Here is a 17660-nt window from a genome sequence, read left to right as displayed (position 1 = left end):
TATTTTTAAGAAAAAATTGTATAAAACCTTATTAAAAACATGATTTTTTATAGGTTTAATTATAATAAAATTTTATTATTTGGTAATATTTTACATACAATTCAATTTATTTATATCAAAAAATTTTTTTAATTATAAATGTTATGTTTGGGGGACAAAGTCCCCGGCAAATCGCATATTCTAGTTATTTTAATAAAGATTCAACATATACTTGTATTTTACGATTAGTAAGCACCCCTGAAAATAAGCGCTCTTGGCCAGAATTCTGAAGGTCTTGACCGACATTAAGTACAAAAAGGGTGCTTATATACCGCAAAATACAATAATGATCACCTTTTTAAGGCGATTTAAATTAAGGAGTTGGAAATTATTCGATAATTACTTTCCCATTCAACACTTGATTTTAATTTTAAAAACCTGAAAACCATGGAGCATCTTGCCATATTTAGCATATTTAATAACTGAATTCATTATTACTCCTTGTTTATAGAATGGGTCGATTTTTTAATGTAATTTTAAACGCAAACTTTTTGTAAAAATAATTTTATGGAATTATCGATGCTAATTGAACTGTGGAACTGTGGAGTTCAGATTTAGCTTAATATATACAATGCGGAGGTAAAAGATTGATAACAGATTATTGTACAGAATAGGCATCTAATATTGAAATATGATAGTATTAGTAGAATTAATATATTACAAATATAAAAGGCATGTATGATCTTATTAATAGCGGATCTCGTCAAAATTATTTTAAAAATATGTAAACATTCCTAAGAGAAGGCTTGCTATTATAACCGCAGAATTAAGCTGCGCCGCATATTACATTAAATAATAAATAATAATTTTAATATTGTCAAACTAGTGACAAAAGAATGAGTTAGGTTCGGAAATGAATTCTTCTTATAAAAATGACACCATCTATAACCCCATATTGACATTTCACTGTGACATTCTTTTTGTGAACCTTTATTTTGAAATTGACCTTATGGTAAAGATGGTCAATGGTCCTACTCAGTCCGTCTCGGTCCGGTCCAAGCCGGTTCCAGTCTTTGTAAGACTGGACCGCAGTCTTGAATCCACGGTCCTAATAAAGACTGATCCCTGCGATTGGTCAAATATGATCATGTGACATTACACAAGTCCAAAAAGGAAATTTTGTTTCCTTCCAAAATGGAAAAATGGTTACACGAGAATCCAAAAAAGGATATTTTGTGACGATCATTTAATTTTAGCCAGAATTATCGTAAATTTCAAAATTTATGAAGACCGATGGAGGACCGCGCTGGTCTTTTTGCACGTAGGACCGGGTCACCGAATAAAGCATGCTATAAAAAAATATTTTAGTTAATAAAGATAAACTTATGATTATTTTGAAGTTTATAAGGACGAATAATTTACCTTAACAGTCACAGCATCAGAAAAACATCTAAATTTGGTTTTAACCGGTTCTATTTATTTTATTTAAAAAAAAGGTTCGTAAAAATTATTTATGTAAAATATAAAATAGGGAAACCCGCCGTTACCATCATCTCTTTCAAGTGTTCCATCCCATGTAACTTCTGCAATCAATTTATTGTGTCCAACTTTTTTGATTATAAGAGGTTTAGGATTAATCTCTTGGACAGGTACTAAATCCTCTTTTGAAAAAGCGGTAGCGAAAAGAAAGGTAAAAAGAATAAAAATCAAGATATGTAAACGATTCATTATGTATTAAGTTTTATGAATTTTATGAAAAATATTTTTTGGTTTTTATAAGAAAATTTTATTATTGAAATAAATCTCTTGAGATTTTATAATGATAATCTCTCATTTTAAGGTAATTAAAATTAAGGAGTAAAAGTGAATAAATTTAGATTTTAATAATAATAAAGCATCTTACTATCAGTGATGGAATGTAGGTAGGCGCGATATTTCATACTATTATTTTATTTTATGTATAAGAGCGCATATGCCTTCATAGGTTGCGCGCAAAACTTTTTTGAATAATGTGCGCTCCGCACATATAAGAATAATCTGAATTTCCAACACTGCTTACCATATTTAATAATTCAATATGCTCCTTGTTTATATGGTTATATGGAATGGGTCGATTTTTTAGTGTAATATTACACGCAAACTTTTGTAAAAATAATTTTATGGAATTATCGATGCTAATTGAACTGTGGGAACTGTGTTAGCTTGATACAATGCGGGGGCAAAATGATTGATAACAGATCTATTGATCATGAATATGCGGGATTTTATTTTTATGAAGCATCTAATATTGAAATATGATAGTATTAGTAGAATTAATTCATATATCACAAATATGTAAACATTTCAAAGAGAAGGCTTGTTAACATTGCGCAGCGCCACATATTACATTAAAAAATAAATAATGAAAAATTGAATAAAATTAGTATGTAGTAAATTATAGCTAAAAAAATTGCAAAAACTTGAAAAAATACAAGTTTGATACACTTTTCAATATATTGGATAACAATTAATAATAAGTAGATGATATAATAATTTTAATATTGTCAACCCAGTGACAAAAGAATGAGTTAGGTTTGGAAACGAATTCTTTTTATGAAAGTGGAACCATCTTGAACCCCATATCGACATTTCACATTGACATTCTTTTTGTGAACCTTTATTTCAAAATTGACCTTACGGTCACCGAATAAAGCATGCTATAAAAAATATTTTAGTTAATAAAGATAAACTTATGATTATTTTGAAGTTTGTAAAGGACGAATAATTTACCTTAGGACCTTTAACAGTCACAGCATCAGAAAAACATCTAAATTTGGTTCTAACCGGTACTATTTATTTTTTTAAAAAAAAAGTCATAAAAATGAATTATTTATGTAAAATATGAAAATAGGGAATAAACATTACCATTATCATTTTCAAGTGTTCCATCCCATGTAACTTCTGCAATCAATTTATTGTGTCCAACTTTTTTGATTATAAGAGGTTTAGGATTAATCTCTTGGACAGGTACTAAATCCTCTTTTGAAAAAGCGGTAACGAAAAGAAAGGTAAAAAGAATAAAAATCAAGATATGTAACCGATTCATTATGTATTAAGTTTTTATGAATTTTATAAAAAAACATTTTTCGGGATTTATATAAGAAAAATTTTATTATTGAATTAAAATTAGGGGGTAAAAGTGAATAGATTTAGATTTTAATAATGAAGCATCTTGGCATCAGTGATAGGCGCAATATTTCCATACTATGATTTTATTTTATATACAAGAGCTCATGTGCCTTCATAGGTTGCGCACAAAACTTTTATGAATAATAATGTGTGCTCCGCATATATAAAAATACTGTAATCTAATTTCCAACACTGATTACCATATTTAATAAATTCATTATTACTCCTTGTTTATAGTAGAATGGGTCGATTTTTTAGTGTAATATTATTACACGCAAACTTTTTGTAAAAATAATTTTATGGAATTATCGATGCTAATTGAACTGTAGGAACTGTGTTAGCTTGATACAATGCGGGGGCAAAATGATTGATAACAGATTTATTGATCATGAATATGCGGGATTTTATTTTTATGAGGCATCTAATATTGAAATATGATAGTATTAGTAGAATTAATTCATATATCACAAATATAAAAGGCATGTAATTAATAAATCTCGTCTAAATTATTAAATATGTAAACATTCCAAAGAGAAGGCTTGTTATTATAACTTTTTATTACAATTTCATTATTTTAAACATTGCGCAGAATTCAGCTGCGCCACATATTACATTAAAAAATAAATAATGCAAAAACTTGAAAAAATAGCAAGTTTGATACACTTTTCAATATATTGGACAACAATTAATAATAAGTAGATGATATAATAATGTTAATATTGTCAACCCAGTGACAAAAGGATGAGTTAGGTTCGGAAACGAATTCTTCTTATGAAAATGACACCATCTATAACCCCATATTGACATTTCACTGTGACATTCTTTTTGTGAACCTTTATTTCGAAATTGACCTTACGGTCACCGAATAAAGCATGCTATAAAAAAATATTTTAGTTAATAAAGATAAACTTATGATTATTTTGAAGTTTATAAGGACGAATAATTTACCTTAGGATCTTTAACAGTCACAGCATCAGAAAAACATCTAAATTTGGTTCTAACCGGTACTATTTATTTTTTTAAAAAAAAAAAATTCATAAAAATAAATTATTTATGTAAAATATAAAAATAGGGAATAAACATTACCATTATCACTTTCAAGTATTCCATCCCATGTAACTTCTGCAATCAATTTATTGTGTCCAACTTTTTTGATTATAAGAGGTTTAGGATTAATCTCTTGGACAGGTACTAAATCCTCTTTTGAAAAAGCGGTAGCGAAAAGAAAGGTAAAAGAATAAAAATCAAGATATGTAAACGATTCATTATGTATTAAGTTTTTATGAATTTATAAAAAAACATTTTTCGGGATTTATATAAGAAAAATTTTATTATTGAATTAAAATTAGGGGGTAAAAGTGAATAGACTTAGATTTTAATAATGAAGCATCTTGGCATCAGTGATAGGCGCAATATTTCCATACTATAATTTTATTTTATATATAGTACAAGACGCATGTGCCTTCATAGGTTGCGCACAAAACTTTTATGAATAATGTGTGCTCCGCACATATAAAAATAACCTAAATTTCCAACACTGCTTACCATATTTAATAAATTCATTATTACTCCTTGTTTATAGAATGGTCGATTTTTTAGTGTAATATTACACGCAAACTTTTTGTGCTAATTGAACTGTGGAACTGTGGAGGTCAGATTTAGCTTGAATACAATGCGGGGTAAATGATTGATAACAGATTATTGTTCAGAATATGCGGGATTTATTTTTATGAGGCATCTAATATTGAAATATGATAGTAAGTATTAGTAGAATTTATTCATACATTGCAGAAATTTTTAAAATCGAAACCATATCGTGACCAAGTCGAAATTTTATCATAGACCTTATAACCAAGGCTTGGTCACGATATGGTCTCACATCGTTACAATAAGTTTAAGTCAATCGTATGTATAAAGTTGATGCATATTAAGGAGATCGTCACCTGATCTAATCGGATCGTAGTCATCGTACAAAAATAGTATTGAAATCACAAAATACAAATTAAAGTTATAATTAACGCATATTTAAGTTGTAATAAATAGATATTAGAGTGATATTAAAGTTAACGCAAACATATATATAATTTATGTTGAATAGATATTAAAGTTAAAGTAAATGTACATTCAATTTATATTGAATAAATATTAAAGTGATAGTAAAGTTATATAATAAATTTATTTTGAAGCTGTAAATAAGTTGTAAAGTATCTTACAAACTAATAGTAGAGTGTTCTATTCTAAATCTAATCGTAAATGTAAATTGATGTAAAATGTTATATCGATAATAAACATTAAATGGTCTTGAAAAAATATAAACTTCGCATATGCAAATCATTTCTGATCGCTCCGATGCTAAGCCATCTAAAAAAAGAATAATGAGATATTAGTAAACATGCTCGTAAAATAATAAAGAAAAAAAAGAAAATTACTTACCAAAATTTCACATTCAAAACGCCAAGGAACCAACCGTTTTTTTAAAAAAAAGAAAAATTAGTAATTGTAGAAAATATGTATACTGCTCACCAAAATCTCACGTCCAATGAACCAAAGAACACCTAAAAAAAAAATATAAAATAACTATAAAAAAGAAATAAAATGAAACATTTAATAAACGATTCATTGAAATTTTTTTTTAAAAAATAATATTCACATCCGAAGAACCCAATTTCAGCTATCCGATATTTTTTGTTAGCAACAACTGAGGAAGATCGTCTAAAAAAAGAAAAAACAAGCCTGCCAAAGTCTCTACAAAAAAAGAGAAATGAAAGAAAAAGCAAATTCACAACGAAACTTGCTCTTTCTTTTAATTTCGATGACTGGCCAACCGGGACCTATAAGAAATAAAAAAAAAAGTAATAAAAACATTTTTTCAAAGTCTTCAAATTATTTTCAAAAACTTACCCGATTCTGTCATATCTGAGTTGGAGTCAACTTCCTTACAAAAGAGTAAAAAAAGTTAGAGAAACAAAGTTAGAGAACTTTTTTTTTGAAATTTCAAAAAAGAAAATTTAAAATTTAAAAGTTGAGAATCCAAACTTTGGAGTCATTTTCCTAAAAAAAAGTAAAGAAAAACGTTAAAAAAAACGTTTTTCCATTTTGAAGTTTTGCAGTACCAACTTCGGAGCCAATTTTCTAAAAATAAAGAAACGTTAAAAAAAGTTTTTCTTAAGTTTCAAAAAATTCAAAAATTACCTATCAGGATTTCAGTATCCAAATCAGAATCAATTTCCCTAAAAAATTGAACTGAAAACATTAAACTTTTTTTTTTTAAGTTTCGAAAAGAAAGTTTTGAAAAAACTTAAAACTTACTTGAAATGTCTACTTTGGAGCCAATTTCTACAAAAAGAGAAAAATTTTAAAAACCGTATTTTTTAAAGAGAGTTTTACTCTTTTCAGAATCTCATGTTATTAAGATGATTAGGATGATATGTAGGAGAATATGTGTTATTAGGATGATTAGGAATGAAAATAAGATTCAAATCATCAAATGTACTGTTCAATATGATTATAAAGTGAAAGTTATTTTCATCTTGAATAACTCCTGTTTCTTTTTCTGGGAGGTATATATAAGAAGACTAAATAGTTATAAGGAAAAATAACGAGAGAGAAAAAGAAAGAGGTTCAAAAATTATTTGGCATAGTAATTTAGACTTTTATAAACATTAAGCGTAGTAATTTAGACTTTTATAGAAATGTGAGTACAAATTAGACTATATAGTAATAGTAAATTTAAGTTTAGACTTTTACAGTAAAATTAAGCGTAGTAATTTAGACTTTTACAGAAATGCGAGTACAAGTCTAATATATATATTTATGACTTTTCCATAGGTCGCAATTGTTATATTGAACGAAAATTTTATACGTATATTATTTTTTACATTATAAAATATTTTAACTTCAATTTTTCCTTAGTATTTAAAAAATACTACAAACGAAGTACGAACATAAAAATATAAAATAAATTAAAATGATATTTTTAAGTAATTTATTTTAAGTGATTTGTAATCATTAAATATTCCATATGAAATAAACTTTTTTCTTTTAACTTTTATTTGAATAATTCTTTTAAATTATTTTTCTTGTATACCTTTCAATAAATTTTACGCGACACATCATTGTAGTATCACTGTCATTTTTAAAAAAAATGCTTTGAAGTTGATATGCTTCTCATAATGTTTAGCGTAACTATATTAGACCACGATAAATCACATTTAACTATTCCGCAAGTACTTTAGCAACAAATAAAGAACTTCCGAACAGATGGTAAATATTATTGCTTTGCTATTTTAAGATATATTGAATGTATATTTTTTTCAGCAATATTTTATTTCTAGAGGACGTTATGGCTACCACTAGAAATAATGGTCATACCAAAATGGATATTTATTAAGAAGATGAAGAAATGACAGAAGCTGATGATATAGAAATGATAAAATAAGCGAAGATTTGAGTCTTACTAACCATTTATTACTTTCTTTTTTTTTAGACGGTTAGTTTTTAGGTCTTTGGGTTAGGACGTGTAGAATTTTGCATTATATTTAGTGTCTTATTTTAAATTATTCTTTTAATAAAACGTTTCTTGTTTCTCTCCTTTCACGGATTACAGGTATTTGATTGTATGGGAATTCAGTAGGTGTTCATGAAAATTTACTAATTTTTTTTTTGCAGCCAACTCTCTGGGTCTCTCTGGATCTCTTTGGGCATATTGGTTTTCATATTTTGGTAAGTATTATTTTCCTTTATTTATTTATATTAATAAACAATTACTCAACTTCGTTCTTTTTTTCTTAGATAGTTTCTTCTAGTTTCTCTATGCAAGATTTTAGAGAGTTTTTTTTGTTTTCTTTTAATACTAACAAGGTAAATTGAAAGAAGTATTATTTTGTTTGTTTTATTCAAGGAATTTACTAATATGACTAAGTATCTTATATTGATAACTATACTTAGTTTTTATTAGCAATGCAAACATTCTTGGTTTTTTAGTATAAACTGACTTGAGGTTAAGGGGTCATAAGCTTTCTCACCAGCTGGCAAAGTGTATGAAGTTTCTTTAATTCACAAAGAAAGCCTTGCTAAAGTCATCTTTAGCGTAGGTCTAGTAATACATTGCCTTAATTGAGCGTGGCTACGAAGTTTATGATTCTCCAACTACAGTATATATATATATCAATTACGTTTAATTACACCATTTATTTTACTGTTTAAATTTAAATGCATGTATTGTACAAATCATTTTACTATAAATGTTAAATATCTATCTGTTACAAAATTTTTTGTTATACATTTTAAAGTGGTTTGTCAAATTGCTAGTGATCGTTAGGCGTACTAATTATATTGTATTGTAGCATTATTCTATTATTACGGTATATTTTTTTAGATTATTAATATTAAAATAGTATAATTATATAGAATTTATAAATGATAGTTTATAATCGGCTTTTTATTAAATGAAATTATTGAAATTTATTACATAACTTTATTAATAAATAATTATAACAAAAAAAAGTAAAGAAACCGTTAAATAAATGTCTAATGCATCGAAAAAATGTATTATATTAATTGTTTCAGCTAATTTTCGATGATATTTACTATCTATTTAAGACTATGTTACAACTTCAAAAAGACTTCGTATTAGTGTGTCATCGACGGTTTCACGAGATAGTCTGACACTATAATTATCACGTGTCCGATACTAGATCGTTGTAATTTGATAGCGATCATTTGACTGTATGGTAGCAAATCACGGGTTTCTGCAAAGTGATCGCGATTTTTGATAAATTTCTACGATTTTTCACGACATTGGATGGCTGGATAAACTCGGGAATAACGTGATTACGATTTGAAATTCTGAAAATTAGGATCAACGGTTTTGTAGTGGCGAATTAAACGCTATAGTACTATAATTTCAATTTTGGCTGAAATTACGAAAGCGAATTTGCGAAAGAACTGAAAATCACACCGGATTTTTGGGTCATCACGACAACCTATCCTGGACATCCTAGTGGGGATTTTATTGGCCGATATTTTATGAGACATTCAATAGTATTAAAAACATTAATTCGTAATTTCGTATATCACAAATATAAAAGGCATATTAGATGTAAACATTCTTTCGTCCAGGAGAAAGCTTATTATTATAACTTTTTTATTACAATTTCATTATTCTAAAAATTTGCGTAAAACTTAGCTGCGTCACATATTACATTAAATAATAAATAATAATAATTTTAATACTTCTAGAGTTAAGTTCGGAAACTACTAATTATGTTCTTGAAAGAGTTAATATCATCTAAAGTTCCAAATCGACATTTTACATTGACATTCTTTTTGTCAACCTTTAATTCGAAATTGACCCATCGGTCACCGAATACAGCATGCTATAAAAAAAAATTTTTAATTAAAAAGATAAATATATTATTTTAAAGTTCATAAAGGACGAATAATTTACCTTAGGACCTTTAACAGTCATAGCATCATAAAAACATTTAAATTTGGTTTTAACCGGTTCTATTTATTTTTATTTAAAAAAAAAAGTTCGTAAAAATTATTTATGTAAAATAGTATAAAAATAGGGGGAAAATATTACCATCATCTCTTTCAAGTGCTCCGTCCCATTTAACTTCTGCAATCAATTTATTGTGTCCAACTCTTTTGATTTTGAGCGGAAGAGAATAAAGTTGTTTGACAGGTACTAAATCCTCTTCTGAAAAGCGGTAACGAAGAGAAAGGCAAAAAGAATAAAAATCAAGATATATAGGATGAATTTTATGAAAAAATATTTTTTGGTTTTTATAAGAAAATCTTATTATTGCAATAAATCTTTTGATATTTTATTATTTATTTTATTTTATTTCACAGAGAAATACATTATCAGCAAGAATTACAGGAAAATCAAACATAATTTCGTAAAGTAGGACGTATGACATTCAATATGTTGTGACTGAAATTGAAATTTAACTGAATTTAAAATTCAGATATGGGAATTTCTGGAAAAGTTGACTGAATTTTAAATTCAGACATTGGAATTTTATCTGAAATTAAAATTCAGACATCTTAAATTCAGATAACCTTGTAACTGAACTTCAAATTTTATCTGAATTGAAATTCAGACATTTCTAATTTCAGATAACCTCATATCTGAAATTCTAATTTTATCTGAATTTGAAATTCAGACATTTTAATTTCAGATAACTTCGTATCTGAAATTCCAATTTTATCTGAATTTGAAATTTAGACATTTTAATTTCAGTTAACCTCGTATCTGAAATCCCAATTTAACTGAAATTTAAATTCAGATACTTGAAGATCATATCTGAATTTAAATTTCAATCGGCTTTCCCAGAAATTCCCGTATCTGAATTTTAAATTCAATTTCAGTTACAACAAATATGTCCGAGATTTTTAAAATTTTGACACATGATTTTAATTAAATGATAAATTTGTTTAACGCGAGATTAATAGAAAGTCACTGAATATACGGATAAAAAAGTCATATCCGATATTAGAAATTTCGGTAGTTAGAGTGAAATTATTAAAAAAATAAATCATATTGGTAAAGGAAAAAAAAAGAAAATCAAAAAAGAAATACTAATAAAACCCTATTTTATTTTTATTTTATTTTATTTCCGTAAATCATCGATAGATAATCTATTAAGAATATGATGATTACTACCAATTAAACGTGATTTGTCGGTAGAATGTTCATTTTACACGTGTAGGGCTTGCATCGCTCACCACCTACTAGTAGCTAAAGCCACATGGTCTTAGACAGATGTTTAAATGACCTTTATTTTATTTTATTACATAATTTATATTTTATTTTTGAATGAAGAGTCGTTACAGAGAATATAATAGTACATATGTCAAATGGTTACGGTACATCTCGCCGAAATCCATTTCACCGATACCCCATTTCTCTGAAGCCATTTCGCCGAAATCCATTTCACCGAAACCCCATTTCGCTGGTCATTTCGCCGATTTCGCCGAAATGGTAGCGATTAACATTTTATGAAAAATATTCATCCCGCAATGAAAATAAAAAATAAATTATTTTTAGAGATCTTTTTTTTTTTCAGGATATTATCACTTTAACATTCAAGTAACTGATATTAATTGCCAGGCAATAAATAAATAACTTTATAATTCTGAAAACACTTATTCACGAAATATATATGTTTATATAGAAAGTAAATAAAAAAAGATTAATGTATTTATAAAGAACGAGATAAATTTAATAAACATCATCTAATTTAAAATTTTTCTAGAAAAATTTCTTTATGTACTATTTATTATAAAAACAATAAAATAACGCGAAATATTAAATGGGATTCGGCGAAAAGTCTGGATCATACCAGTATCATACCAATAATGTTATTGATTTTCATTTATAACTTGTCAAATACGTACATAAATGAGTGTTTTTGAATACTAATTGAACTGTGGAACTGTGGAATCTAGATTTAGCTTGAAAGGATTTGATCATTTGATAACAGATTATATAGTTTGGAATACTACTATGCGGGGATTAGGGCGTTTGATCCCGATTTTATTTTATTTTTTACGATTTTGGAGTGATCGCGATTTTTTCACGAAATTGGATGGCTAGATAAACTCGTGAATAACGTGATTACGATTTGAAATTCCGGCCAAAAATTAAGATCAACGGTTTTGTAGTGGCGCTATAGTACTATAATGTCAATTTTGGTGGACACCCTAGTGGGGATTTTATTGGCCGATATTTTATGAGACATTAAAAACATTAATTCGTATATCACAAATATAAAAGGCATGTTAGATGTAAACATTCTTTCGTCCTATTGATCCTAGGAGAAAGCTTACTATTATAACTTTTCTATTACAATTTAACTTACTAGTTGTGCCACATACTACATTAAATAATAAATAATAATAATTTAATACTGCTAGAGTTAAGTTCGGAAACTAATTATGTTCTTGAAAGAGTCAATATCGAAAATTCCAAATCGACATTTCACATTGACATTCTTTTTGTGAACCTTTAATTCGAAATTGACCTTACGGTCACCGAATACACCATGCTATAAAAAAAATTTTTTAATTAATAAAAGATAAAAATATTATTTTGAAGTTCATAAAGGACGAATAATTTATTACCTTAGGACCTTTAACAGTCACAGCATCAGAAAAGCATCTAAATTTGGTTTTAACCGGTTCTATTTATTTTATTTAAAAAAAAAGTTCGTAAAAATTATTTATGTAAAATATAAAATAGGGAAACCCGCTGTTACCATCATCTCTTTCAAGTGTTCCATCCCATGTAACTTCTGCAATTAATTTATTGTGTCCAGCTTTTCTGATTTTGAGAAGATTAGCAGTAACTTGTTTGACAGGTATTAAATCCTCTTCTGAAAAAGCGGTAACGAAGAGAAAGGTAAAAAGAATAAAAATTAGGGTATATAGGCGATTCATTGTGTATTAAGTTTTATGAATTTTATAAAAACATTTTTGGAGGGTTTATATAAGAAAAATTTCATTATTGCAATAAATCTTTTGATATTTTATTATTTATTTTATTTTATTTCACAAAGAAATATATTATCAGTAAGAACTACAGGAAATCAAACATAATTTCGTAAAGTAAGACCATGACATTCAACATCTTTAATTAGAATGTCACGGATAAAAAAGTTATATCCGGTATTAGAAATTTCGGAAGTTAGAGGGAAATTATCAAAAACAAATCATATTTGTAAAAAAAAAGAGAAAAAAAGAAAATCAAAAAGAAATAATAGAACCCTATTTTATTTTGATTTTATTTTATTTCCGCAAATCATCAATAGATAGTATATGATGATTACTACCAATTAAGGGTAGGGTTCACCCCTTTTGAACATATGGGTTTTATATGGCGATGCCGAAATCAAAAAAAAAAACAGTTAATTGCAAAAAAATTAATATTTCATAAACTACCTAACAAATTTTATTAAATTCGTATTCAAAAAGAAGATAGATAACCACTCCAATAATTTAAAAAAATTTTTAATCACTTATTAATATTTCTAAATAATATATGTAAATAAATTTAAAGAAAATAAATAATTTTATTCAAATATTAAAAACTTAATATCTTCATAAATTTTTAACATACATAATTTTTACTTACAGAATCTTTTACTTTTGTCCTTTAATTTCATTATGAAAACACCTTTTTAAGGCGATTTAAATTAAGGAGTTGGAAATGATTTGATAATTACTATCCCATTCAATTTTCCTCACAAGTTAAAAATTTTCCAAGTGTCATTGGATGACACTTGATTTTAATTTTAAAAACCTGAAAACCATGGAGCATCTTACCATATTAACATATTTAATAACTGAATTCATTATTACTCCTTCTTTATAAAATGGGTCGATTTTTTAGTGTAATTTTACACGCAAACTTTTTGTAAATATAATTTTATGGAATTATCGATGCTAATTGAACTGTGGAACTGTGGAGTTCAGATTTAGCTTAATATATACAATGCGGAGGTAAAAGATTGATAACAGATTAGTATTGTACAGAATAGGCATCTAATATTGAAATATGATAGTATTAGTAGAATTAATATATTACAAATATAAAAGGCATGTACGATCTTATTAATAGATCTCGTCAAAATTATTAAATATGTAAACATTCCTAAGAGAAGGCTTGCTATTATAACCACAGAATTAAGCTGCGCCATATTACATTAAATAATAAATAATAATTTTAATATTGTCAAACCAGTGACAAAAGAATGAGTTAGGTTCGGAAACGAATTCTTCTTATGAAAATGACACCATCTATAACCCCATATTGACATTTCACTATGACATTCTTTTTGTGAACCTTTATTTCGAAATTGACCTTATAGTAAAGATGGTCAATGGTCCTACTCGGTCCGTCTCGGTCCGGTCCAAGCCGGTCCCGGTCTTTGTAGGACTGGACCGCAGTCTTGAATCCACGGTCCTAATAAAGACCGATCACTGCGATTGGTCAAATATGATCACGTGACGTTACACAAGTCCAAAAAAGGAAATTTTGTTTCCTTCCAAAATGGAAAAATTGGTACACGAGAATCCAAAAAAGGATATTTTTGCGACGATCATTTAATTTTAGCCGGAATTATCGTAAATTTCAAAATCAAAATTTATGAAGACCGATGGAGGACCGCGTCCTGAGCGGTCTGGTCTTTTTGCACTTAGGACCGGAGAGGACCATGGTCTTTAGGACCGTTGACCATCTTTACCTTACGGTCACCGAATAAAGCATGCTATAAAAAAATATTTTAGTTAATAAAGATAAACTTATGATTATTTTGAAGTTTATAAGGACGAATAATTTACCTTAACAGTCACAGCATCAGAAAAACATCTAAATTTGGTTTTAACCGGTTCTATTTATTTTATTTAAAAAAAAGGTTCGTAAAAATTATTTATGTAAAATATAAAATAGGGAAACCCGCCGTTACCATCATCTCTTTCAAGTGTTCCATCCCATGTAAACTTCTGCAATCAATTTATTGTGTTCAACTCTTTTGATTTTGAGCGGAAGAGAATAAAGTTGTTTGACAGGTACTAAATCCTCTTCTGAAAAAGCGGTAACGAAGAGAAAGGCAAAAAGAATAAAAATCAAGATATATAGGATGAATTTTATGAAAAAATATTTTTTGGTTTTTATAAGAAAATCTTATTATTGCAATAAATCTTTTGATATTTTATTATTTATTTTATTTTATTTCACAGAGAAATACATTATCAGCAAGAATTACAGGAAAATCAAACATAATTTCATAAAGTAGGACGTATGACATTCAATATGTTGTGACTGAAATTGAAATTTAACTGAATTTAAAATTCAGATATGGGAATTTCTGGAAAAGTTGACTGAATTTTAAATTCAGACATTGGAATTTTACCTGAAATTAAAATTCAGACATCTTAATTTCAGATAACCTTGTAACTAGACATTTTAATTTCAGTTAACCTCGTATCTGAAATCCCAATTTAACTGAAATTTAAATTCAGATACTTGAAGATCATATCTGAATTTAAATTTCAATCGGCTTTCCCAGAAATTCCCGTATCTGAATTTTAAATTCAGTCAAATTTCAATTTCAGTTACAACAAATATGTCCAAGATTTTTAAAATTTTGACACATGATTTTAATTAAATGATAAATTTGTTTAACGCGAGATTAATAGAAAGTCACTGAATATACGGATAAAAAAGTCATATCCGACATTAGAAATTTCGGTAGTTAGAGTGAAATTATTAAAAAAATAAATCATATTGGTAAAGGAAAAAAAAAAGAAAATCAAAAAAGAAATAATAAAACCCTATTTTATTTTTATTTTATTTTATTTCCGTAAATCATCGATAGATAATCTATTAAGAATATGATGATTACTACCAATTAAACGTGATTTGTCGGTAGAATGTTCATTTTACACGTGTAGGCTTGCATCGCTCGCTCACCACCTACTAGCTAAAGCCACATGGTCTTAGACAGATGTTTAAATGACCTTTATTTTATTTTATTACATAATTTATATTTTATTTTTGAATGAAGAGTCGTTATAGAGAATATAATACATATGTCAAATGGTTACGGTACATCTCGCCGAAATCCATTTCACCAAAACTCCATTTCGCTGAAGTCATCTCGCCGAAATCCATTTCACCGAAACCCCATTTCGCTGGTCATTTCGCCGATTTCGCCGAAATGGTAGCGATTAACATCATTTTATGAAAAATATTCATCCCGCAATGAAAATAAAAAATAAATTATTTTTAGAGATCTTTTTTTTTCAGGATATTATCACTTTAAAATTCAAGTAACTGATATTAATTGCCAGGCAATAAATAAATAACTTTATAATTCTGAAAACACTTATTCACGAAATATATATATTTATATAGAAAGTAAGTAAAAAAAGATTAATGTATTTATAAAGAACGAGATAAATTTAATAAACATCATCTAATTTAAAATTTTTCTAGAAAAATTTCTTTATGTACTATTTATTATAAAAACAATAAAATAACGCGAAATATTAAATGGGATTCGGCGAAAAGTCTGGATCATACCAGTATCATACCAATAATGTTATTGATTTTCATTTATAACTTGTCAAATACGTACATAAATGAGTGTTTTTGAATACTAATTGAACTGTGGAACTGTGGAATCTAGATTTAGCTTGAAAGGATTTGATCATTTGATAACAGATTATATAGTTTGGAATACTACTATGCGGGGATTAGGGCGTTTGATCCCGATTTTATTTTATTTTTTACGATTTTGGAGTGATCGCGATTTTTTCACGAAATTGGATGGCTAGATAAACTCGTGAATAACGTGATTACGATTTGAAATTCCGGCCAAAAATTAAGATCAACGGTTTTGTAGTGGCGCTATAGTAGGGTGTCCAGGATAGAACGGTCACACCTTTTTCACACTTTTGGTGTGGCCGCATTTTTTGGCAAAATTTCACATTTTTAACACTATCCGCAGTAATTGAGTTTTATTGGTCGATTGATGATCACATGATTGGTTTTCGGTTATCAAATTTTGGCTCGAATTAAGATAGTGAATTTGAAGTTAAAATTATTATGTTAATTCCAGCCGAAATTACGCTAAATATGGCCAGAATTAAAAATCGCACTTTTTGTTTAAACCACACCACACTTTTCGGGCCATCACACCATGAAATCCTGGACACCCTACGCTATAGTACTATAATGTCAATTTTGGTGGACACCCTAGTGGGGATTTTATTGGCCGATTTTTATGAGACATTCAATAGTATTAAAAACATTAATTCGTATATCACAAATATAAAAGGCATGTTAGATGTAAACATTCTTTTGTCCTATTGATCCTAGGAGAAAGCTTACTATTATAACTTTTTTATTACAATTTAACTTACTAGCTGCGCCACATACTACATTAAATAATAAATAATAATAATTTAATACTGCTAGAGTTAAGTTCGGAAACTAATTATGTTCTTGAAAGAGTCAATATCGAAAATTCCAAATCGACATTTCACATTGACATTCTTTTTGTGAACCTTTAATTCGAAATTGACCTTACGGTCACCAAATACACCATGCTATAAAAAAAAATTTTTTAATTAATAAAAGATAAAAATATTATTTTGAAGTTCATAAAGGACGAATAATTTATTACCTTAGGACCTTTAACAGTCACAGCATCAGAAAAGCATCTAAATTTGGTTTTAACCGGTTCTATTTATTTTATTTAAAAAAAAAGTTCGTAAAAATTATTTATGTAAAATATAAAATAGGGAAACCCGCTGTTACCATCATCTCTTTCAAGTGTTCCATCCCATGTAACTTCTGCAATTAATTTATTGTCTCCAACTTTTCTGATTTTGAGAAGATTAGCAGTAACTTGTTTGACAGGTATTAAATCCTCTTCTGAAAAAGCGGTAACGAAGAGAAAGGTAAAAAGAATAAAAATTAGGGTATATAGGCGATTCAT

General features: G+C 27.6%; 5 protein-coding genes across 5 annotated transcripts; all 5 read right to left on the bottom strand.

Moving 5' to 3' along the window:
• Positions 1 to 1253: 1253 nt before the first annotated feature.
• On the bottom strand, positions 1254 to 1707 carry OCT59_019835 (uncharacterized protein; the record flags this gene model as incomplete). Its single annotated transcript, XM_025310807.2, has 3 exons — positions 1254 to 1328; positions 1402 to 1451; positions 1527 to 1707. The coding sequence occupies 3 exons, from the start codon at positions 1705 to 1707 to the stop codon at positions 1254 to 1256; spliced, it is 306 nt and encodes a 101-aa protein (XP_025178519.2).
• Positions 1708 to 2546: 839 nt separating this feature from the next.
• On the bottom strand, positions 2547 to 3064 carry OCT59_019834 (uncharacterized protein; the record flags this gene model as incomplete). The annotated part of the gene is made up of 3 exons (XM_066143803.1): positions 2547 to 2675; positions 2749 to 2807; positions 2884 to 3064. The coding sequence occupies 3 exons, from the start codon at positions 3062 to 3064 to the stop codon at positions 2547 to 2549; spliced, it is 369 nt and encodes a 122-aa protein (XP_066005516.1).
• Positions 3065 to 5499: 2435 nt separating this feature from the next.
• OCT59_019833 (uncharacterized protein) lies at positions 5500 to 6400 on the bottom strand (the record flags this gene model as incomplete). The annotated part of the gene is made up of 7 exons (XM_066143802.1): positions 5500 to 5508; positions 5671 to 5702; positions 5798 to 5859; positions 5939 to 5978; positions 6049 to 6082; positions 6233 to 6279; positions 6340 to 6400. 7 exons carry the CDS (start codon positions 6398 to 6400, stop codon positions 5500 to 5502), a joined length of 285 nt encoding a protein of 94 aa, XP_066005515.1.
• Positions 6401 to 12074: 5674 nt separating this feature from the next.
• On the bottom strand, positions 12075 to 12594 carry OCT59_019832 (uncharacterized protein; the record flags this gene model as incomplete). The annotated part of the gene is made up of 3 exons (XM_025329132.2): positions 12075 to 12203; positions 12280 to 12338; positions 12414 to 12594. 3 exons carry the CDS (start codon positions 12592 to 12594, stop codon positions 12075 to 12077), a joined length of 369 nt encoding a protein of 122 aa, XP_025178521.2.
• A 4545-nt stretch (positions 12595 to 17139) lies between these two features.
• On the bottom strand, positions 17140 to 17660 carry OCT59_019831 (uncharacterized protein; the record flags this gene model as incomplete). Its single annotated transcript, XM_025329133.2, has 3 exons — positions 17140 to 17268; positions 17346 to 17404; positions 17480 to 17660. The coding sequence occupies 3 exons, from the start codon at positions 17658 to 17660 to the stop codon at positions 17140 to 17142; spliced, it is 369 nt and encodes a 122-aa protein (XP_025178522.2).

This window comes from Rhizophagus irregularis, chromosome 29 (genome assembly GCF_026210795.1).
Source record: "Rhizophagus irregularis chromosome 29, complete sequence".
Classification (NCBI taxonomy): Eukaryota; Fungi; Glomeromycota; class Glomeromycetes; order Glomerales; family Glomeraceae; genus Rhizophagus; species Rhizophagus irregularis.
The sequence above is the reverse complement of the archived record's forward strand: the minus strand, read 5'-3'. Positions and strand labels throughout refer to the sequence as shown.